The sequence below is a fragment of the Xenopus laevis genome, chromosome 4L, assembly GCF_017654675.1.
Source record: "Xenopus laevis strain J_2021 chromosome 4L, Xenopus_laevis_v10.1, whole genome shotgun sequence".
NCBI lineage: Eukaryota > Metazoa > Chordata > Amphibia > Anura > Pipidae > Xenopus > Xenopus laevis.
In genome coordinates this window covers 82,996,331-83,020,904 of record NC_054377.1, presented here as the reverse complement: position 1 = coordinate 83,020,904, position 24,574 = coordinate 82,996,331, and the positions used below count along the sequence as shown (strand labels likewise).

General features: G+C 38.0%; 1 protein-coding gene across 1 annotated transcript in view; it reads right to left on the bottom strand.

Annotated features, from left to right (window-relative positions):
- Positions 1-24,574, bottom strand: part of usp24.L (ubiquitin specific peptidase 24 L homeolog) — a 101,806-nt gene that overhangs the window by 24,234 nt on the left and 52,998 nt on the right. Inside the window, exons 35-54 of the mRNA XM_018258288.2 lie at positions 24,039-24,194; positions 19,431-19,501; positions 16,788-16,948; positions 16,300-16,361; positions 14,398-14,589; positions 13,687-13,804; positions 13,457-13,601; positions 11,540-11,659; positions 11,147-11,272; positions 10,955-11,053; positions 9,582-9,664; positions 8,352-8,493; positions 6,980-7,099; positions 6,490-6,707; positions 4,548-4,672; positions 3,445-3,586; positions 2,421-2,568; positions 1,800-1,895; positions 1,074-1,177; positions 159-272 (exon numbers count right to left, since the gene is read on the bottom strand). Coding sequence (XP_018113777.1) covers positions 159-272; positions 1,074-1,177; positions 1,800-1,895; positions 2,421-2,568; positions 3,445-3,586; positions 4,548-4,672; positions 6,490-6,707; positions 6,980-7,099; positions 8,352-8,493; positions 9,582-9,664; positions 10,955-11,053; positions 11,147-11,272; positions 11,540-11,659; positions 13,457-13,601; positions 13,687-13,804; positions 14,398-14,589; positions 16,300-16,361; positions 16,788-16,948; positions 19,431-19,501; positions 24,039-24,194 — 2,542 coding nt within the window. The remainder of the gene's footprint in view (positions 1-158; positions 273-1,073; positions 1,178-1,799; positions 1,896-2,420; positions 2,569-3,444; positions 3,587-4,547; positions 4,673-6,489; positions 6,708-6,979; positions 7,100-8,351; positions 8,494-9,581; positions 9,665-10,954; positions 11,054-11,146; positions 11,273-11,539; positions 11,660-13,456; positions 13,602-13,686; positions 13,805-14,397; positions 14,590-16,299; positions 16,362-16,787; positions 16,949-19,430; positions 19,502-24,038; positions 24,195-24,574) is intronic.

Sequence of the window (24,574 nt, the reverse complement as noted above, 5' to 3'; positions counted from 1 at the left end):
GGATTAGTCAGTATGTTTATTTATAGTACTCATATTCCTGTAGAAACTATACATTCCTATAGGGACTTATGCAAAAACAGGGAAATAAAACAGTTCTACAGAACATCACATATTGCAGCTTATATTTAAAAAAAATATTATTTTTGCATTAAACTTACTTTACGAGTTCTTTGCCTTCCGAGCAAACAAAATATTCCACAAGCCACTGACATGCTTCACAGCTTTTGGAAACCAAGGCATCAATGGTAGCTATCCATTCCTCAGTATCAACCCTTGAAAAAATGTATTTATTACAAGCAAATACTTTAAGGGCAGTCATAATAATATAGGGAAAATTAATAATGACTGGCATTTTCTATTCATGCCAGTGACAGGTATTTATAATGTCCTTCTTAAGACATTTAGCCTCTTTTGCACAATAGAATCAGGACATTGAGTAGTTGCATGAAAGTCTGCCACATTCATATCTGTAACACCAAATGGGTCTTGTCTACATTATGTAATTAGGTCTCATTTCAGAAAAGTAGCCTAAGTAGTCAGACTGAAATTAATTTATACTGTGACTGGAAATTGGCAGCATACCCAATTTTGGTTAGAACACATTGAGTAGATAATAGGGATGCACCGAATCCACTATTTGGGATTCAGCCGAACCCTTCGTGAAAGATTTTGCCTTAAAGGGGTGGTTCAACCTAATTATAAGCAACTTTTCAAAAGATCTTCATTATTTACTAACCCCATCTAAAAAAACAAATGATCTGTAAAACTACAAATTTATTGTTATTGCTCCTTCTGTTACTCATTTTTCTGTTCAGGTCCTCCCCTGTTCATATTCCAGTCTCTTATTTTAATGAATGCATGGCTGCAAGGATAATTTAGACCATAGTAAAGTGGAGAGCTGCTGAATAAAAATCTAAATAACTAAAAAACCACAAATAATAAAAAAATTAAATCAATTCATCAAAAAATGAATATCACTCTCCACATCATATTAATAGTTAATTTAAATGTGAACAACCCCTTTAGCATCAACACCACCAAGATATTAACAGATGCAGATTTTTAATTCTCACCTGAGTTTTCGTTTTGTTCGCAGGTAGGTGTGGAAAAGGAACTGAATTGCAAGCTGGGTACTAACTTTCGCCATGGGCTGATACAGTGGATGCTTTAGTTTAGTCTGGGAAGAAAAAAAACAAAACTTCAGTATACAAAGTATGTAAGTCTATATGCTGTTGACAAGTCTTCTCTTACAGACTGAACCTTTGATGCCTCAGTATTTTTCAAAAGTGTGGTTATTCATAATTATCAATTTAAAGAGACAAGTATAAACCTAGGTGCAACAAAGACTTTAGCTGGCCATACAAGTATAGGTTGTTTAATGAATGGATTTTTGCTAGCTCAGTCCACTCAAGAGAAGAGCCAAATTGAACTAGTTTGATCATTTCTCATAAGGCATAAAGCATTACCTGGGGGGGGGGGTCATGTTGTCCTGACATACTGTATTAGGCCTAAAATGCCTATAAGTGTGTCTAAGTATATATTAAATAATGTACCTACAGCTAAAGCATGGAGACTATGTTGTCTGCAAACAAAGAAAATTTGCATAGATCACATTTAGAGAACTGACTTCAAAGACATAATAAAATATATTTCATGATAACTCACAGATAACAAGGACACAGGTTTACTTTTCAAATCAAAGCACTGCAAAACTTGAATATATTCTAAAATATGATAAATTAAAAAGTGCAAAGTACAGACTTTTTAAACAACTTATTAAACAGAATACAAAAACTTACAGCATTTACTGATGCCAAAGAAAGAACGAAACTGAAGTAATCACTGTTGTAAACATCTCTGTTCTTCATAAACTTGAGGTTCTCATCTCTGACCGTCTAAAACAAAAACGTTTATATGTAATAATTTCCGTAATTGTTGTAGCTACACCATCATGTGATTTGGGGAAAATTCTCTCTGAGAATTTTCTTATTGCCTCAAATCTACATATTTTTCTTTATACCACAAAACAAATGTAACTAAACTGTACAAATATACATAAGACAGTAGTAGTATCACAGTAGTATATAAAAAAGAGGCTCTGAAAGAGAAATAGACGCCTGCTCCCGAGTGGGGCAGATTGAAAAGGTGCTTCCTGGCAGGAGCAGTAAAGCAAAGTCAGCGAAGAAATTCTTCAATACTGTCCCAGCATCTGGTACCTGCTTTAAAGAATTCTAATTCCTGTGCCCCCCCCCCACACACACACACAATTTCTGGTAAAACTGATGTCATACAGTCATACAGTACACTAATTTATAACCTAACACTGCATACACATTGGTGTAGAAAAAATTCTTGTGGGCTACCAAGATGTAGAGATTCCAGATTATATTTTGATCAATAGCTTTATCTGTGATTTTTACCTGGTATATCCTAAGTGGTATCTTCTCTAAAAACAGGCCCTTTTTCTCCCCTTTCCTCACCAATTTAGTTAAGATGGAAAGACGGTCATTTGGCCTGTGTGGACGAGGTGAGGATTGGGGTGAGATATCTGGAGAGGATGGTGCAGATCTAAAGCAAGAACATAATTTATGTCAGTTCATGAAAATGAAATAAATAGTATCAATCATTAATCTTAGTTTTTCGACAGTCAAAAAGAAGGAAATTGTGGGTTTGTGAAAAGAAACGAATACAGCACTATGAATGACAGTAAAGTCAAGACAACATTCAGGTTGATGAAGGACTATAATATGCATAAATACCACAAAATATGTACTTTTTTAAAAACTGTGCTGCTAAACTAAAGTTGGCCCAGAAAGATCTGGTATTTTTTTTTTCATCAGGTTAAACCCACTCTACTTCCTCTTCTTGATGTCAATCAGATCCACTTTGGATGGATCTGTGATTTGGCACATCTGTGCATGCATACACACAGAGAACTATGTCATTTTCTATGTCTTGAATATTGCCACCAGCTCTGGAAACAGGCATGTTAGACAGGAATCAGTTTTTCAATTAACAATTGCAGAGCTCCTACATAATATAAGATCATTTAAGGGAGAGGAAATGGTTCATTTCCCAGTGATTATAATCACTTACCTTATACCACCACATGTCTGGGGCACCAACTATTGAGAGCTGCCATATTCTCTTGTCCATGGGATTGCTTTTGCCTGTTTGCCTGCCCTAGGCAGTGCCCATGCACAGTAAAGTAAAACCAGTATTTGTATACTAAATTGCAGAATTTTTCTCTACTGAGAATGCACACAGCCTAGAGCACTTGCAAGGGATCCATGGAACAAGTGAGAAGATGGTGGCAGCCCATGATCTGATGTTATGAATTATAAATACTGTATGGATCCACCAAACATCAGAGCAATAGGATAGAAAGATTCACTTTTTAACATGCATCGAGACAACACACAGTACATGGAAGTAAATACACACAGCGAGAGATCTTCTGCTTCTTGTCTCACAACACTGACTCGGCTTTTCTTTGGTAACACAGGAGAGTTCTGGTCAGATACTCTTTGATAGAACAGCATGTAGGCATTCCAATATCGGCGACGAACATCAGGATAAGGATTGGCTACAGTAAATTAAAAAAAGTAGATAAAATAACAAAGGTACTGATTCACCAATATTTAAAAAAAACATATTAGGCTTTTTCAAAACTTTTGCAACATCTCAGAAAACAGGGCATCTTTATTCTGGGATGACATGATTTTATATATATATACTGTTTATCATGAAATTAACACAGACTAGGTGGGACTTAGTTTAGCTGAACACAGAACAACTGGCAGTAAACAAACTACAATAAAGGTACTATGCTGATATTGTTTACTTTTTTTCTTGTAACTGTAATTGGTTGATCTAGAGACTAACTATCTACCCTGCATGAGCATACTTGTATTCCAATTTCATATCCTATGTAATTCTTTTTTTATTAAAAAATAAAAACAAGCTTGAGTAAAAAAAAATAAAACAAAATAGTGATAAACAAGCCTTCTGCAGGGGAACATCTGAAAAGGTGCAAGACAGAAATGTTATGTTAATTTATAGGAATATTTTTTTTACTGGTTCTAGTGGCCCACAGAGTAGAAAAACTATGTTTTCTATGCAGGTGGAGAAAAGTTGAGCTCCCATCATCTCATTCTTACAATGCAGTCACAAGATTTATTGTCAGCTTCTGTGCCAACACATGGAGCTGCTTTTGGCATAAAAAACCAAAAGTAAGCAGTGTTGTCATGCCTTTTAGTGCACTTGAAAGAAGGACTGGATGGTAATGCATCAGATTATGTCCACCTGCATAGAAAAGCGGATCATCAGCCCTGTGTGCAACTAGTCTAGGTACTGATAAAGAGAGTCATATGCCATTTGTAGGTTAAAACATACACAAATAACCCTATGCACAAAAAGACTACTAAAAGACTGCAACTTATAAGAATTATTTCATTTGATATTTCTATAAATGCATATTACATATTTATTAGTGGTATTAAAACTCATTAAAGAAAGAAGTTAGTTTGGGAAAATAAAAAACTTACACTGGTCATAAACCTTGGGTCTGTATTCTCCACCAAAACACTCATATTCTATGGTCTCATCATTAAGATCAAATTCTTCCACAACGGTGTCATTAAACTTGTACCATTTTCCTTTACCTGAACCCCTAAAAAAAAAGATCAGCATCGATAACTATTACAGCAGTATCAAAAATATTACATTACACAAATGATGGTTATACAGGCAGTCCCTGGGTTACATACAAGATAGGGCCTGTAGGTTTGTTCTTAAAGGAAAACTATAGCCCCTAAATGAATATTTAAGCAACAGATAGTTTACATCATATTAAGTGGCATATTAAAGAATCTGACCAAAATGGTCTATATATTTAAGTAAAAATTGGCCTTTTACATCTCTTGCCTTGAACCACCATTTCGTGATGGTCTCTGTGCTGCCTCAGACCAGATCACCTGACCAGAAATACTACAACTCTAACAGGAAGAAGTGTAGAAGCAAAATACAGTATTGTGTCTGTTAATTGGCTCATGTGACCTAACATGTATGGTTTGTTGGTATGTTTGTGTGCACAGTGTATCGTTTGATCCCAGGGTCGGCCCTTATTTTTTAAAATGACAATTTTCTATTTATGATTACCCAATGGCACATACTACTAGAAAAGTATATTATTATGAAAATGGTTTATGTACACGAAGCAGGATTTTACATATGAGCTGTATTATGCAATATCTTTTTATAGAGACCTACATTGTTTGGGGGTATAGTTTTCCTTTAAGTTGAATTTGTATGCAAGTTGAAACATACATTTACTTTTTATTTTTACCTTTCTGTGCTCCGCAGTAGACAACACATGCCAGAGGGGATTTGGGCAGGTGATTTATTAAAGCTTAATGCTAATAAAAGTCAAGCAAACCACAGTATGTTACTGTAACAGCCCCCATCTCTAAGTGTGAGTTGTATATAAGTCGGGTGTATATAACTCAAGGCCTGTCTGTATAATACACAAGTAATGTTTATTTCCTTTTAACTTTCTGTTATTTATTAACGTATAAACAGGAAGTTCTGAATCCATGACACAATATTTACAGAAAAACTGTAGAAAAACCATCCTCCAATTTCGCCTGCATACATAAGGGCAAATTTATATTAAAATGAGATTCAAGTTTTTCTATTCCTTCCTATGGGATTTTTAGAAGTGTATTTATCAAATGGTGAACTCTCACTCATTAATATCAATTGCCGGTCAGATGAATATTGGAAACCCTAAACTTTTAGTGAACCAGCACAAACGTCAGATATTCCTTTCTTCTAGCTGTGTTTGGTCAGCTTTGCACCTTTAAAGGAGAAACAAACAAATAAAAAAAAACCCTACCCTCCCTACCCTATATAGACCCCCCTCCCTCCTACCCCCAAGCCTAGCTACTAGCCTTTCTAGTCTTTACATACCCCTCTGTGCAGATTCTGTCCAGCGGAGTTTACGTGCAACATCTTCAGCCACTTCGGTAATCTTCAGAATGAGACTGGCGCTTCTGCAATTTTCGTGAGCTTTTGGTGCATGTGCAGTTGTCGCGAAACTTGCTCCAACTGCACATGCGCTACTACGCCGGACTCATTCTGAAGAGTACCGAAGAGGAGAAGATGGCTGCCATAAACTCAGCTGGACAGAATCTTCATGGAGGGGTTAGTAAAGAGTTAGGGGCATTTGACCAGGGTAACAGCTAGGCTGGGGGGGAGGAAGGAGGGGGGGTCTATGTAGGGTAGGGTTTTTTAACTTTAGGGTTTAGTTCTCCTTTAAGACTAAGTAGCTGTTGCAGAAATTGTCATATAAAATTGGACACAAAGTCGTCACATCAAGTTATTTCCTGTCTCTGGACAGGAATAGGCATAGGAATATAAGGACGCCTGCTGCACCTCTTTCTTCTACACTTAGCTACAATATCAAATGCTCTTTGTTACTGCACCAACCTTCTGTCTTTAATAAATGAATAATAATGTCCTGCGTGTGCCTGACCACTGTGCACTATGACTCCAACTAGTTCATAGTTTTCTGTTGGAGCCACTTTCTTCCGTGGAGATCCTCCTCCTGGATCAACATGTCTCCCATTTTCACCAACTTCACAGGAAGAATCTTGTCGGGCCATTCCAGCTACAGTGTATGGTTCCATGTTCAGCATCCATGGAAACTAGAATGTGGATAAATTAATTTTTAACACCTTCCACACATGAATTTGTCAGATGAACACAAAATAATTTATTTCTCCATGAAAATCTACAGAAATCTAGGGTTGGGTTTTATATTTTTTACCACAAATAAATATAATGTATGTCAGAACAGAAGGCAACCCTTTCAAATGATACCCAGTGCACATATTTGCAGACACATATACAGACTTATCTAAACACTCTCACATATAAACTACATTTTGTTACATTTTTACAACATTGGGCTGCACACCTTAATCTGCTCATCATACTTAATGGAACGCCCACTTTCCCAATCAAATCCAAATCTCATTAGATGTATGACTAAGACACTTGGCAGAGCCTTGATGCAAGTCCTCTTAACTGTGGTTCTCTGTGGGAAAAAAACAACAAAATGTATTAACAAAAATTATTCATTTATAGGCATCCCATGAGACAAAGGGTAAAATAGTTCAATTGATCAAGGAGCTTGAAATATTTTTACATGGTCTCATATTTGCAAGGCAGCCCTGTAAACCACTTTAATCAATGGTCTCGGCTAGTATGCGGCATGCAATATGCAAAACACTAATCTGAGAAATTAAAGGGGATGTAAAGGCAAAATAAATAAAATCCCATTTTTACTTTATTTAATGAAATAGAAACCTATATCCAATATACTTTAATTAAAAAATGTCTACTGTTTTCATAAGAAACCTGACTGTATGCAGTGAAGTTCTCCCTTCATTTCTTTTCTGACGCAGATAGGAAACTTCAGACGGTCACTAACGGCTCTGCAGGGGAAGGATCATGCTTTCAAATGGCAGGGGGGAGGAACTTCCCAGAACTGGAACAGCTTTGCTTGTTTCACTGTAGAACAGTTGGTGACCATGTAGAGCTGGGTTCCCCAACCTTTTCTACCCGTGAGCCACATTCAATTGTAAACAGAGTTGGGGAGCAACACAAGCATGCAAAAAGTTCCTGGGGTTCATAAGGGCTGCAATTGAAATTTGGTAGCCCCTATCTAGACTGGCAGCCTACAGGAGGCTCTGTTTGGCAGTACACCTTGTTTTTTTGCAACCAAAACTTTCCTCCAAGCCTGGAATTCAAAAATAAGCTCCTGCTTTGAGGCCACTGGGAGCAACATCCAAGGGGTTGGTGAGCAACCCCTTGGATGTAGAGATTCCTATCTCCAGCAATCAGAGCAAGTAAATAAAGGGGGATTTCACCCAAACAATCAGGTTTCTTATAAAAAACTGTCCACATTTTTAAATTGAAATATATTGGGGACAGGTTTCTTTTTTAGTTAATAAAGTAAAAATGGGATTTTATTTGCATTTACATGTTTCCAACTCCAGCTGAAGGGACAAAGATCTTGGAGCCAGATTTAAACATATTACTGGGATTCTATTTGGAGGATTTTTTTGCTGCAGCCAGTGATTCTGGAGAGTTGGATAAAGTTTTTATTAAAAAACACAAAAACTATAAAATCCACATTAGATTACATGACAACACAGGACCCATTGCAGTCTGCACATTCTGTTTACTAAACAGTCTTGCTGTATTGGCTTCAGGCAGATATTGTTTTGTGCTGTTTTGAAAATATATGACGATCCCTAAGCTTAGCCTCCCAACTGAATTCTTACCTTGTCTTTGCATTTCTCACAGTAATATGCATTGCTTCCTTCAAGAATTTCTCCCCTCACAAACTGATCCAATGAGATCTCTAAGCTTTGACAGGATGTGACTCCTAAATTTAAAGCCATAAATGCTTCTTCCCTCTCATATCTGCAAAGCAAAGTTCTCTACATTAGATTAGGAGCATATTGCCAGTGGAACAGATATAAAGACTTAAGAACACAACCAAAATAATTAAATGGGCAAAAAGGTCCAATGGGTCCTACTGAGATTTAAGGCTCATTGAAAAAGTGCAACCAAGAAAGCGCCCTAATATTCAATATTAAACAGTGCAAAACTTTAGAATAATATATTAGCATCTGTGTCCCTTTTGAGGATCACTGTGTCTAAAGTTAAAATCATCATTAAAGGAAAACTATACCCCCAAAATGAACACTTAAGCAACAGATAGTTTATATCATATTAAGTGGTATATTAAAGAATCTTACCAAACTGGTCTATATATTTAAGTAAATCTTGCCCTTTTACATCTCTTGCCTTGAGCCACCATTTTGATATGGTCTGTGTGCTGCCTCAGAGATCAGCTGACCAGAAATACTACAACTCTAAGGGCAAGGCCACACGAGGAGTTTCGGGGAGATATTGTCGCCTGGCGACTAATCGCCTCTTCTTTTGACTATCTCCCCGAACTGCCTCAGCATTTTTCCCCATAGGCTACAATGAAAAGTCGCCTGCGCTAATGCACAGATGGCGATGCGTTTTATTAGCCGTCCGAAGTTGCCTCAGTGAGTTGCCTCGGGGAGATAAGTCACTCAAAAGACAAGGCGATTAGTCGCCAGGCGACAAAATCTCCCCGAATCTCCTCGTGTGAACCTAACTATAACAGGAAGAAGTGTTAAAGCAAAAGACAGAGCTCTGTCTGTTAATTGGCTCATGTGACCTAACAAATATGGTTTGTTGGTATGTTTGTGTGCACAGTGAATCGTATGATCCGTGGGGGTGGCCTTTATTTTTTAAAATGCCAATTTTCTATTTATGATTACCCAATGGCACATACTACTAGAAAAGTTTATTATGAAAATGGTTTATTTACACGAAGCAGGGTTTTACATATGAGCTGTTTTATGCAATATCTTTTTTTAGAAACCTACATTGTTTGATGGGTATAGTTTTCCTTTAAGATCAAATTCTTCCACAACCATGGCATTAAACTTGTAAACTAACACTTAAACACTAACCTGTGGGGACAATCTTTACATATTTTCTGGTCAGAATAGATGCCTTGGAAAGTGTTCTTAAATATTTGCTCTCGACCCATTTTCTGTTGGTAAAATAAAACACATTAATAGGCAGACATAAAAACTTTGGTCTCAGGCTATGCTTAGCCAATCAGCTGACTGGTACTTTACATGAAGAACTGATAAGAGTGCTGCAATTTCAGTATCTCTGTCTTAAAGTACCTGAAAAGTACATGAAAAGGCAAATTCACTTAACAGGGCTGCCTAAATGTTAGAGCAGCCCCTGGCCTTCCGTTTGAATCCAATCGCTACCAAGTTTTTTCCCTGGGCTGATGTGCCTTCACTGTACAGTAGATTCACAAGCCCAAGCCACTGTGAATACAATAATATAGAGGCATGCATAATTTTTTCCTGGGCCAGTTCTTTTGAAATGAACACTGCACTGAACATTAATTGGGGGGTTTCCCAGCTGCCCCAGTTTTCAGTCACTCTTTACTGCTGTACTGCAAGTTGGAGTGATATCAACCATCCCCCTCCAGCAGCCTAACAACAGAACAATGGGAAGGTAACCAGATAGCAGCTCCCTAACACAAGATAACAGCTGCCTCGTAGATCTAAGGGTAAGGGTACCCTGGGCGATTCGGGGAGAGTTAGTCGCCTGGCGACTAATCGCCTGGACTTTGCGGCGACCAATCTCCCAGAACGCCTTCCCTCACTCTCTGCCTTCGGTTGACTTCGGAAAACAAATCGCCACGTGTGATTAGTGCCGGCGATTTTTCATTTTAGCTAGGCGCAGAGTGAGGGAAGGCGTTCAGGGAGATTGCTCGCCACAAAGTCGAGGCGATTAGTCGCCAGGCTACTAAATCTCCCCGAATCGCCCAGTGTGCCCTTACCCTAAGAGCAGCAATCAATAGTTAATCCAGGTCCCATTGTTACACATTCAGTTACATTGAGTAGGAGAAACAACAGCCTGCAAGAAAGCAGTTCCATCCTAAAGTGCTGGCTCTTTCTGAAAGCACATGACCAGGCAAAATGACCTGAGATGGCTGCCTACACACCAATGTTACAACTAAAACAACACTTGCTGGTTCAGTAATGAAATTTTATATTGTAGAGTGAATTATTTGCAGTGTAAACAGTGTAATTTAGAAATAAAAACAACATCATAAAAATCATGACAGAATCCCTTTAAGCAAACTGATTAAATGTTAAATGCACAGGAGAAGACTAGGGAAAAGTGTATGAATTTTTATCTATAAGATTCAATACGGATGAATTTAATCCTGGACTGTGCTTGGGATTCAGGTATACATACTGTGGTGGATATTGTATTAGGCCAAATCCTAAAATTGTGGCAAGCCACTTTGTGTTACCTTAAGATATTCATCCATCTGATCAATAAGGCTGGTGAAAAATTCATAGGCATCTTGCTGCTCTCGTACATACAATTCCTTATTCCACATCTTGAAGATCTAATTATAAAACAAAATCAAACCAGTAAGTTGACCTAACTTCAGACACCAGACATTAAAAACTGCTTTTATCTGATCAAAAAAGTAATTAACCTTCCAGAAGTTCTCTGGTATATAGTACTGTAGTTTACTTTCCATCAAATGACCAAACAATGATTGGACTTGATAAAATACACTCTCATCTGGATTATCGGTGTCACCTTCCATGGAAAGCAAAGCCTGAAATACAGAAAAAAAAAATCATTCAGATGTCTAGTATATATATTTTAAGATCTATACATGTGTCTCTTTTAGCAGCAATATCGGGATGAAATAAACTCACAAAAAACAGCCTTCAGTTAATTTTACTCTATAAAATTTATAGCAAACAGGCATTGTACTAGTGATAAATGTAAGTATTCTCTCAATATCTGAACATATAAATTACTTAATAAAATGTAATGTCACAGATTTTCCTTGGGAAATATTTAAAAAGGATTACCAGACCTCAGGAAGACCAGGTTGCATATACAACTGCTGGAACACTGCATTCATGTAACAGGTTGCACCTCCATTTTTCAGGCCAACAAAACCTGAATTAGATCTGCTGTCAACAGGTGGGAGATACTGCAAAGGAACATCAATGGTTAGCATATAATTCTAATTGCAAATTTTTAAGTATGAAAAGCACTAAAGGACACTATTAACAAATATACTGGAAAAACACCCTAACTGCATTATGCAGTGAAAACAAAGAATTACCATTTTAGGACAAAGATATTTTTAAAATAATGTAAAACATACTCAAACGTATATAACCATATTAAAAGAGTCTTACTTTTGTTTAAGTAAGATATGTAACTAATGATATTTTAAAAAACAAGACTGCAGGGAAAGTTAACATTTATAGAGTAGGCTGATTAACATTTACAAATAGCTGGTTGTTCAGAATATCGCAGGACTACATGGGTCATTAATTTACCCTGTGTCCCTATCTGATGTAGCTAGTTCTATTAAAGAGGACCTGTTACCTTAAGAAATAATTCCAAGTCACCTTAAGAAATAATTCCAAGTCCTATTTTATCATGTTAGTAAAATAACACAAGCAAAATATATATATATATATATATATATATATATATATATATATATATATATATAATTTAAATATTGTTTCCATCAGCCTGAGAATTCATAATTATAGCAAGCAGGCAGCTGCCATTTTGTGGCCACTTATTAATGCAAGCCTTGCATTATCTCAGAATCTTATGTCTGTGCTAGAATGAGGGACCTGATGGCAAACCCCATGCACAGGCTTCATAATAAGATGGTAATTAGATGGTAATGAGGGAGGGGGAATGCAGAGAGTGCAATGACATCTAGGAAGTGCTGAAAGGAAAGTCATTTCCTATCCCGCCTCTATTCCTAAGGCATAGAGAAGGGGCAGGCAGTATATAATTGACAGCCGAGATTTTTAAATGAGTTTACAGGTATGGCTGTGTTAATAAAAAAAAAGAATTTGGATTTCATGTTTAATTTAAAAAGGACTTTAATTATACAGGTTTTTATGTCTGGGTGACAGGTCCCCTTTAAGGAGCCAGCTACTTAAAGGTGTGGTACACCTTTAAGTTAACTTTTAATATGTTATAGAATAGATAATTCTAAATAACCTTTCAATTGGTCTTCATTATATATATATATTTTTTTAATTATTTGCCTTCCTCTTCTGACTCTTTTCAGCTTTTGAATGGGGGATCACTGGCCCCATCTAAAAAACAAATGCTCTGTAAGGCTACAAATGTATTGTTATTGCTACTTTGTATTACTCATCTTTCTATTCAGACCCTTTCCTATTCATATTCCATTCTGCTAAAATCAATGCACGGTTGCTAAGAGTAAACCCTGGCAACCATATTGCTGAAATTGCGAACTGGAGAGCTGCTGACTATAAAGCTAAATAACTCAAAAACCACAAATAATAGAACATGAAAATTAATTGCAAATTGACTCAGAATATCACTCTCTGCATCATACTAAAAGTTAACTCAAAGGTGAACAGCACCTTTAATTCAGCACAAGAAAAGCACTTGACTTTCTGCACCTGCTTGTTGCCAAGTGAATACTTGGATGGCAAAATATGTGCTAGGTATTACATGTGCTAGGTATTACAGAAAGCTATGACAGGCCACACAGCTACGTATTTTGGTGCAGTCTACCACCGATCACGGTGATGTCGAATATCGACCAATTGACAATGTCAGCTCAATGTTCCCCATAGAAATGCAGAATGTGTCACTAAGTACTTACTCTCTATAAAGCATACAGGACAAGGGGATCATTAAAAATAACAGTTAATTCTAAGCTATGAGCATACATTATATTAAAATAATAAAAAGTCTCTTTATAAGTTTTGACAATGCTTACATCAAACTCCTTGGTAAGTGCTGGGTCAGGCTGATGATGCATGGAAAGGAGCTCTTTTGTAATTAGCTGGAGGTTAGCAAGAGAACTCTCAGCCAGCATTACAAGGACCTCATAAGCAGCAAGTCGACTGCTCATTGTACTGCACCTTTAAAGAGAAACTAAATTAGTCAACTGATCAAACTGAGCAGCAGTGTAAATATATAAGTAGTTTAGTATCTTTGGGGTCCTACTTTGGGTGAAAGTCTTGCTGACTTATTGCAGCACTGCCTGCTGGAGAATGGCTATTCAGAATTATTCTTGAAGCTCGAAAGAGGAAATCATCCAAGAGTTGCTTAATAAGTGAAGGACCTGAAGGAATGAAAATGTACAATTTTTTTGATGACTATACTGCAGTAAAGTTGTATGCAGTCACATTTCAGCTCTACAATAATTGTAGACAAATATAGTTTGAGTTGTCTTTTTTTTTTATTTTTCTTAATGTATATAGTAATGCAGTGTTACTAAATGGAGGACATGAAATTACAGAAAATAGGCCAAACCTGAATACCTATTTAAGGTGGGCTTTTGATTGAATGCTTATTTGCTGTTCTTGAGGTACACAGAAGGTGAAAATGAAGGACATTTAAGACGTGATTTGGAGTGAAAACGTATTTGCTTTACTATATTTTCTTAGAATTACAGTAGAATAATGATTTTACATTTGTCAGGGAACTGTTGAAATGGTGTAAATTCTGGGAAACTGTAGAATGTATGGGGAAAAAAAAATTCTTGTATAGGACCACAAATTGCCTGTATAGGACCACATACAGTATAACCAGGGAATTTTTGGGAAAGGAAAATCCAGGGTTCTACTGTATAGCAGAGTGACTGATAATTATCTTGAGCAAATGTTAGATCACAAAACATGAGCTTAAATAGTCTGAAAACCACTGCCTTATTACCAAGCATTTCCTTTTCGGCGCCGCACAGCGAGAGGAGAGTCTTGATAAGCCTAAGGTGCCCTGCTAGCCAAACATTGTCAGCTTCACTTGTTTCACATTCTGCTGTACGATTAGGTTCAAAATTATCCAGCCATGTGATTTCATCCTCCAGCATTGTTGCAGGACTGATATTAAGCTGTTCCATTTCTAAACCTGTTCACCAAGGAAAATAAAACCCCATCAGGACAGTTTACAGCAGTCAAATAATTAAACCTATTCAAATCAGGTACATTTCCATTCTCTGTCAGCGGTGGTGAAGAGTTTAAAAAGTAAACAAAAACAGGACACATATAAAAACATAAATATGCTCATGTCATTTTAATAGGCATTGCGGTAAAAGATATTTCAAAGACTTTATGCAACAGATCTTTGCCTTTTTCAGGGTTACTAAATGAATCAATATAATAATAATAACAACGTGTTTCCAGTTCACCCATCTCATCTTGAAAGACAAAAAGCATACGTTTCTGGTTAGAAAAGGTATTATACAAACAAGATCTATGCACGGGGGGGTATAAGAGTCGAGTGTCTGGCATCCGAATGGTGAAAGCTATAGCCTCTCACACTCCAGTGTATGTGGGATAAAGCATAGGAGCCATGAGATGCAGATACTGTACTGTTAAGTCACAACTTGAGAAGTACAAAGGGATATGGCACACAAACTACACTACCCTACAAAATGTGACTAGGTGACCAAGGCAACAAGACATCACACTTATTATTATGCTAAATTTGTTGTTTTATTCCTGTTCAGACCCACCTCTATTCAACCTTAAAGGGGTTGTTCACCTTCAAACACTTTTCTCACTTCAGTTGGTTTAAGATAGTTCACCAGAAATAAAGGATTTCCCAATCACTTTCTATTTGTGACCATTTTTCTAATACACGTTTGGGATCCGTATCCTGGAAAACCGTTATCCAGAAAGCTCTGAATTAAGGAATGGGTCTCCCATAGACTCCATTTTATACAAATAATCCAAATCTTTAAAAATTATATTTTTTTTCTCTGTAATGATAAAACAGTACCTTGTACTTGATCCAAACTAAGATATAACTAATCCTTATTGGAATCAAAACCAACCTATTGGGTTTATTTAATGTTTACATGATTTTCTAATAGACTTAACGGTAATTGAAATTGCTGGCGGTATGCCCAACTATATGCTAATTCGCCCAAAGTTGCCTTGCAGGCGATAAATCTTTCTGTGTGCCACTGCCATAGGGGCCTATTTATCATGCTGTGTAAAAAGTGGAGTGAAGTATTACCGGTGATGTTGCTTATACCAACCAATCAGCAATTAGATTTCAACATTAGAAAGCAAAAGCAAAGATCTTATTGGTTGCAATGAGCAACATCACCGCTAATGCTTTACTCCATTCTTTACACAGCATGTTAAATAGACACCTTAATTTCTTATCTTTGGTCCTGTTAAGCAGAATCAGTTTCATTAAATGCAGCTGTTACAATTGATACAATAGTTGCTAATATTCCACCTGGATTACTGAGCTGCCAGACAAACGCCAGAGACGGGAAGATTAAACTTTAAAAGGTGGATAGCAATTCAAAAAAAGTCTGTATTTCTGGTGCACAATCTGAAAACAATTGAAAAAATGTTTGGAAGGTGAACAACACCTTTATTTATTACATTTTAACTCATGTCTGTCTGCTAGGATATCTCTATACAGTATATGAGTTTATGTTTGGGGAATCAAAAAATGTTTCACAATAATTACAGAAATATGCATTAAACTATAATAACCAGCATGATGTCTCGGGCAAAACTATGATGTTCTAGAGGGAAGAAAATAAAAAAAACATTTCTACCATTATACAGATTTTTTTTAAAAGAGTGCAGTTCTTACAGGTTAAGTCATCTAGGAGTTGGCATCTCAAATCAAAATATTCTGTACACTGTGCTAACAATCTGGAAAAAAAAGGAAAAATATGTTTTATTTACAACAATATGTCAGAAGCAAAGCAAAAGCACAATAATAAAATCATTTATAAATGAACTATGTTTAACTAAGAGTTTAATATCAGGTTCTAACCCCAATTGTAATACATGTTGACTATAAAAGCATAAAAATGCAGTCACATCTTCAAGCAGGAAAAAAGCAGCCATTCATTCAGTTATTTGCTAAACTCTAACTCTAAAGCCTTAACTCTAGCCAGACTTTTGCCTTGAATATTTTGAACTAATCTACTCAAAGATACTGCCCATTGGGTTCTATGATTACTGGATGGGCACATTTGTAAAATCTTTTGATTAGACTTTAAGCATTTAAAAATGGACAAATACAACAATAATAAACTGGTACAGAGATGTGCTACCCACTATATTTATCATTACCTCTGGTTAATGCCTCTCATTATGCTTGTTGGAGACCAGAGAGGTAGCTGTGCAGATAGGATGACACTAAGCAGAAAAAGGTTTGGCTTTTGTACTTCAGGGTAAGAAGATGTGTCTGTCTGACTAAGAGTATACAGCTGGTCACAGGCAACACGACGAATCTGTAAGTAGGAGAAACAATCATAAAAACATGTTTGGTCCTGTTACCCTTAGACACCTGAACATAGACCAAACTTGCTAGACTGTATAAGATATTCCTTAAGCACAGTTGGGGTCATTTATAAAAACTAGGCAAATCTCTCTAATGCTTTATTTACCAGTAGGTCTTTCCAGCTGACGCAAGATCGCCCATTCCGATTGGAAGAAAGGAGGTTCTGCCTAAATATTTGGAAGGGGTTTTTTTTTACAGTGAAAGCTGTGGATGCAGAATTCTCTCCCTCAATCAGTCGTACAGGCTGATACATTAGATAGCTTTAAGAAGGGGTTGGATAGCTTTTTAGCAAGTGAAGGAATACAGGGTTATGGAAGGCAGCTCATAGTACAAGTTGATCCAGGGACTAGTCCGATTGCCATTTTGGAGTCAGGAAGGAATTTTTTCCCCCTCTGAGACAAATTGGAGAGGCTTCAAATGTTTTTTTGCCTTCCTCTGGATCAACTAGCATTTAGGCAGGTTAAAATAGTTGAAAGGTTGAACTTGATGGAAGTGTGTCTTTTTTCAACATAACTTGCTATATTACTATGTATACAAGTTGTTTTTGGTTTTCCAATTGTTTTTGGTTTTCCAATTGTTTTCAGTTTATTTAGTTTTACTTTGATTTTGGTTTAGAATTACCAAAGGATGTGATTTATAGTTCTGAGCTTTGGCAGTGCTAAAATTCCTAGTATTTTGTGTACTTTTGTACTTGTGTAATATAAATAAGGTGCTGTGGAGCCATGGGGGCAGCCATTCAAGCTGCTGGAAAAAAGGAAAAAAAGACACATAGCACATAACACATAAGTCCTGTCCAATATAATAGTGTGTTAAGTAACCTGTGCCTTTTCTCCTTTTTTTCCAGCTCCAATCGCTGCCCCCATGACTACATAGCAGCTTATTTATATAAACTACAATAGTCTTTCTAAAGCAACACAGTTTTTACCAGTGCAGAGCAACACTGCATTTTATTTTAATTACTTTGATACACTAAGTTTTTGGTGTTCCTGTTCCTTTAAGAACAGGAATCATTAAAGGAAAACTATACCCCCAAAACAATGTAGGTCTCTATAAAAAGATATTGCATAAAACAGCTCATATGTAAAATCCTGCTTCATGTAAATAAACCATTTTCATAATAATATACTTTTCTAGTAGTATGTGCCATTGGGTAATCATAAATAGAAAATTGCCATTTTAAAAAATAAGGGCCGACCCCTGGGATTGTAGGATTCACTGTACTCAGAAACATACCAACAAACCATACATGTTAGGTCACATGAGCCAATTAACAGACAGAGTTCTATCTTTTGCTTCATCACTTCTTCCTGTTACAGTTAAAGTTGTAGTATTTCTGGTCAGGTGATCTCTGAGACAGCACAGAGACCATCACGAAATGGTGGCTCAAGGCAAGAGATGTAAAAGGGCAATATTTACTTAAATTTATATTCCAGTTTGGTAAGATTCTTTAATATGCCACTTAATATGATATGAACTATCTGTTGCTTAAAGGAAAACTATACCCCCCAAACCATGTAGGTCTCTATAAAAAGATATTGCATAAAAGAGCTCATATGTAAAACCCTGCTTCATGTAAATAAACCATTTTCATAATAATATACTTTTCTATTAGTATGTGCCATTGGGTAATCATAAATAGAAAATTGCCATTTTAAAAAATAAGGTCCGCCCCTGGGATCATAGGATTCACTGTACTCTCAAACATACCAACAAACCATACATGTTAGGTCACATGAGCCAATTAACAGACAGAGTTGTGTCTTTTGCTTCCACACTTCTTCCTGTTACAGTTAGAGTTGAAGTATTTCTGGTCAGGTGATCTCTGAGGCAGCACACAGACCATCACGAAATGGTGGCTCAAGGCAACAGATGTAAAAGGGCAATATTTACTTAAATATATATTCCAGTTTGGTAAGATTCTTTAATATGCCACTTAATATGATATGAACTATCTGTTGCTTAAGTGTTCATTTTGGGGGTATAGTTTTCCTTTAAGTGTTCGTTTTGGGAGTATAGTTTTCCTTTAAGAAAACAAAATGTCTATTGGAAAAGTAGAGCAAGAATGCAACACATAGCATTACATGAAGGGGATCTAATTTAAACACACACAAAAAAAAATTGATGCAAACTTACACAGAGTGTTATTTATTTGCACTTTTGCAATTGCAATTTACAAGCATCTTCTAATTTTTAACTGTTTTTAAGCTGTTGGCAGTTAGGAAGTTTAATACTGCAAGGAAAGCTTCAGGTCAACAGCTTTCTATGAAGACCAAAAAAGTATTGATCTATGTACTTCTTGGATTCAGTTAACACTAGGATTGCTGATTCTCAGTTGAGCCAAACCTGGTATTAGAAAATATACAATGAATTCAGATTGCAAACAGCAAATTTACCTCAATACATTTGTGGTTTGAGCCTCCCCAGCTGCTTACCTCAGCACTTGGAGATCCAAGAAGGATATCAATGGTGAAATCAGCAACAGAAGGCAAGTTGTAAAACGATGCTGCAGAAAGAGGTCATGTAAAAATTTGCCAAATATTCAAATATGTCTCTTTTGCAAATAAATTAACTTGTAATGGTAGCATTCCTGAAGATGGTCTATATATGCACTAAAACTAATTGAGAAACAACTGGGCTTGGACTTTACATGCCTCTGGCTATAACTGAAAATAGATTAAATGAGAAGGAATGTTTACAATGAAAAAAAGGTATTGGTAAAACACATTACAAAGTTAAAGTGCAATACAAAATGCATTAATATATGTATTGAAAAGAATATTTGGGATGTACGCAGTATCTAGTAGAAGTAAGTCAAGGACAACTGGACATTTAAAGGGTTACTTACTAAAATCTGAATTTATTTCATATTTTATTTAAAAAAAACAAAAAAAAAAAAACAAACTGCCATGCCCGATTTTAGCTTATTTATTAATAAAAAAAAAACTTGATGTAAGTAGGATTTTCGGGCTAAACCCAGCGCAGATCACGAAAACTTCTAATTTAGATATGTGCTTCTCCCATTGACTTATACAGGACCTCGACAGGTCTGAGATGGCGGGTTTTCAGATTTGGGCTTTTTGCAGCATTGGGGTCTAATAAATTTTGAAACATTTTATTTATTTTTTTTCCTCTAAAAATTCGAGTTTTCTAGTGAAATTTTTTTGAGACTTAAACATTTGGATTTTAATAAATAACCCCCTTATAGATTTTCTTGAAAAATGAATTGTCCAGTTGCCTTTGACTTAATACTACTAGATACTTTATATCATGACCTGGATAAATGAGAATCTTCATAGACATTTGGGATGTACCATCTTCATTGCAAACATTACTGGCAAACTGGCAAACCAGTTAGGACTCAAAATAATATCTCTTTACTGTTGTTGGTTCTCTATAATCATTTTAATACAATAAAAACAGGATGGACTCACCGTTAAATCCATTTCTCTGTAGTTGATAGGGGGACACAGGGAATGACTGGGTTAAGCTCCACCCTCGGGAGGCAGGACACTTGTAATAAATCTTTAAGGGGCGTGCCAGTGGGTCTGGCTTAAAGGACCAGTAACATCAAAAAAAAATTAAAAAAAAATTGTTAGTATACATCAAAAATAAAACCACCAAGGCAAATAAAACTTTAAAATTGCAAAGTCTTTATTAAGAAATAACTTACCAAAACTCCACTTCCGCTCCTCTTCAGAAAAGGCGACATGGCGAGCATCGATCTTGCGGCACTGGATTGCTCCTCCCTGGCTATGGACAGCTTGTGAAGCAAGGGACAGAATGGCATTGAGAGGAGGCGAGTGACGGCGGATCAGGCGTTTGGTGTTTCTTGTGCACCACAGCAGCAGCTTCCACTCATTCCGGGGTGCCATCGTAGCAGCTGCCTGGCTGGGGGCACTTGCGTGTCTTCCTGCCCTGTGGATTGTAAATCCCCCTCCCTCTCTGTTCCCTTTCATACTTTCATTTTCAGCTCACGATGAACTAGCAGCTGCCTGGCGGGGGGCACTTGCATGTCTTCCTGCACTGTGGATTGTAAATTCCCCATCCTCTCTTTTACTTGCCGCCGCAGAGTCGCTGGTAGGAAGGCGCAGCCGGCGCTGTTAGATTTCTACTGCCGCATCCCATTCTTCTGAAAACCGCAAAGTCAAGTAGAAATCAGCCGGCACCAGATATCGCCATTATTCTAAACCTGTTTTTGAAGCAGCGCTGGTGCGCACTGATCCGGGCGGCACAAACCTAACAGTGCCGGCTGATTTCTACTTGACTTTGCAGTTTGCAGAAGAATGGGATGCGGCAGTAGAAATCTAACAGCGCCGGCTGCGCCTTTCTACCAGCGACTCTGCGGCGGCAAGGAATAGAGAGGGAGGGGAATTTACAATCCACAGGGCAGGAAGACACGCAAGTGCCCCCCGCCAGGCAGCTGCTAGTTCATCGTGAGCTGAAAATGAAAGTATGAAAGGGAACAGAGAGGGAGGGGGATTTACAATCCACAGGGCAGGAAGACACGCAAGTGCCCCCAGCCAGGCAGCTGCTACGATGGCACCCCAGAATGAGTGGAAGCTGCTGCTGTGGTGCACAAGAAACACCAAACGCCCGATCCGCCGTCACTCGCCTCCTCTCAATGCCATTCTGTCCCTTGCTTCACAAGCTGTCCATAGCCAGGGAGGAGCAATCCAGTGCCGCAAGATGGATGGTCGCCGTGTCGCCTTTTCTGAAGAGGAGCGGAAGTGGAGTTTTGGTAAGTTATTTCTTAATAAAGACTTTGCAATTTTAAAGTTTTATTTGCCTTGGTGGTTTTTTTTTGATGTATACTAACAAATTTTTTTTTGATGTTACTGGTCCTTTAACCCCACACTGCACCAACCTATTCAGTGTGTACCAAAGAAACTGCTGAACAGATAATAGTATAACTTAACTTGCAGAACATGTAAAACCAGGGAAATATTCCCTCATGGACCAACGTGGTCAACATCTCGCAGTAGGGACAGGAAGCCCTGTGCCCCCCTATCAACTAAAGAGAAATGGATTTAACAGGCGAGTTTCAAAAATCCAGTTTTCTCTGTCGGCTCAGGGGGACACAGGGAACGACTGGGGACTTAACAAAGCAGCCCCAAAAACAGCAGGGTGGGAGCGAGTGATCTGTTTGACATGTAATTGCACTAATGAGTGCAACACCTTACAACCAAATGAGGCCTCTGCTAAGGAAAATGTGTCAAGACTATAAAATTTTTTGAAGGTATGCACAGACGACCAGGTAGCTGCTCTGCAGATCTGATCCAAGGAAGCGAGTTGTGCCACCCCCAGGAAGCTCCAACTGATCTTGTGGAATGTGCTCGTACACCGTCTGGTGTTGATCTTCCCTTAGCATTGTATGCTTAGCAGATCGAAGTCTTCGAGGCTGCCATGCCTCGGCGAGTCCCGGTCGGCAGCACAAATGTTTGGGAAAGCCTAAAGGACTTGGATTTCTCCAGGCAGGTACCAACGAAGAGCTTGGACCACATCCAGATTGTGAAGTTGTCATTCCTTATTGTTCTTAGGTTCCGGACACAAAGATAGCACCACAATTTCCTGGTTCATGTGAAAAGAACACAGGACCTTTGGTAGGACCTTTGGTGTCCTTGTGGAAGACTAAGAATGATGGATCGTATGAGAGCACATTGAACTCCGAAACCCATCTGGCCAATGAAGTTGCCAACAGAAACACTACCTTCCAGGTGAGCCACTTATCGGAAATAGTCCCCAGAGGCTCAAATGGAGAATCCAGTAAAGCCTTTAGTACCAGGTTGAGGTCCCATCCTGGAACCGGCGGGCGAAATGGTGCGGCGACGTGAGCCACTGCCTGTAGAAAAGTATGGATCGAATCATCCAGGGCGAGGCGTAACTGGAAGAGCGCGGACAATGCTGAGACCTGTACCTTCAAGGAGCTCAACTTAAGGCCGAGCTGAAGGCCGAGCTGGAAGAAGGATAAAACTCTGGGAGTGTTGCACTCCAGAAAAGGTGTGCCTCTCGGCACCAGTTTCAGTAGCTGCGCCAGACCCTGTGATAGGACTTAGAAGAAGTGGGTTTGCGCGCCCTCAACATTGTGGCAATGAAGTCTTATGCTATTCCTCATCGTCTCCAAATGGCTGTTTCAACAGCCATCCTGTCAAAGCGAAAAGTCCCAGGTTGTGATGAAGTATGGGACCCTGAAGCAGAAGGTCGCTCCTGGGAGGAAGACGAGCTGGTTGTGTTAACATTTCTTGACGATCCGAGAAGTAGGTCCTCCGGGGCCTGTAGGGAGCTATAACAATCACTGTGATGTGTGATTACCTGATTTACTTCAGAACTCGAGGCAACATGGGGAGAGGAGGTAAGACGTAAGTTAGGTCGAACTGCCAACACAATGGCATCCACCCCCACTGCCATCGGACAGGGGCACTGGTATGATCGCTCCATTTTGTAGATGCAATCCCGGAAGGCCTGAGCCCTGGTAGGACTGGGGGGGCGGACTGTGACGCAAAAGGGGGCTACCCAGGAAGAAGCCAGCACAGGTGTTGATCCAGCGTTGAGCTGCCAGTAATTCTTCCACGTGAGTGGATGTCCATCCTGCTTGGAAGCAGGACACCTGAAAACTGAATAGGTTGGTGCAGTGTGGGGTTAACACAGTGGCACAGACACAGTGGCACACCCCTTAAAGATTTATTACAAGTGTCCTGCCTCCTGAGGGTGGAGCTTAACCCAGTCGTTCTGTGTCCGCCTGAGACGACAGAGAAATTTCCTTGTGCAATAGACAATAGTAATTAAAATGACATAGGCAATTAATCTTAATATACAGACTCTTTTTTTTTTCTAGAAAACAATGAAGTCAAGTTAAACTACAAAATTATATTATATGTACACATAGGCCTTGCAAAGTATTCTGAGCCTATGACAACTCTCTTATTTTACTTAATATAAAATCCTAATGAAAAAAACAGTCAAATCAATGTAAATAAAAAATAGCTTAAAAATAGATAAAAAAAAACAAATATTTCTGACATTAAAAATAAATCAGAGCTTACCCAACTGCTGACTGCGCAGCTGCAGGCATGTAACCAGAAGAGACAATGCTTCACCAGAAATTATAGCATCTTTGGTTGATACAGACTGTTGCCTTACACAGATCCAGGCATGCAGCGATGTGGATTCTCCTTCACTTCCTGAACTACAGTTGCTTCCTGAAATTTTAGGTTTTAAAAATAAGAGCTTTTTACAACCATGCAGTGTGCTTTTGCATTGTTTGGACCACTCTGACAATTGGCCCTTTAAAGCAAACTCAATCTCGACCTCTGCAAGAAACAGGGAACTGAACATGACATTTGTATCTGGTAATGTTGTAAGACAAACAACAACAAAGTATATGTATGTAAACAGCACTTATACACCAAAGACAGACCTAAATGGGATGTGGTAAGATCCGTCTTTAGTATATCGTGGCTGTCTCTAAACGGAGAAAATTGTGATACTTAAGACTTCAGGATGGTCTAGCCCTGTACTAAGTGGCTATGCTCATGAACTTCATAGTTTTCAACTCAGAGATGAAAAAGAATAGAAAAAA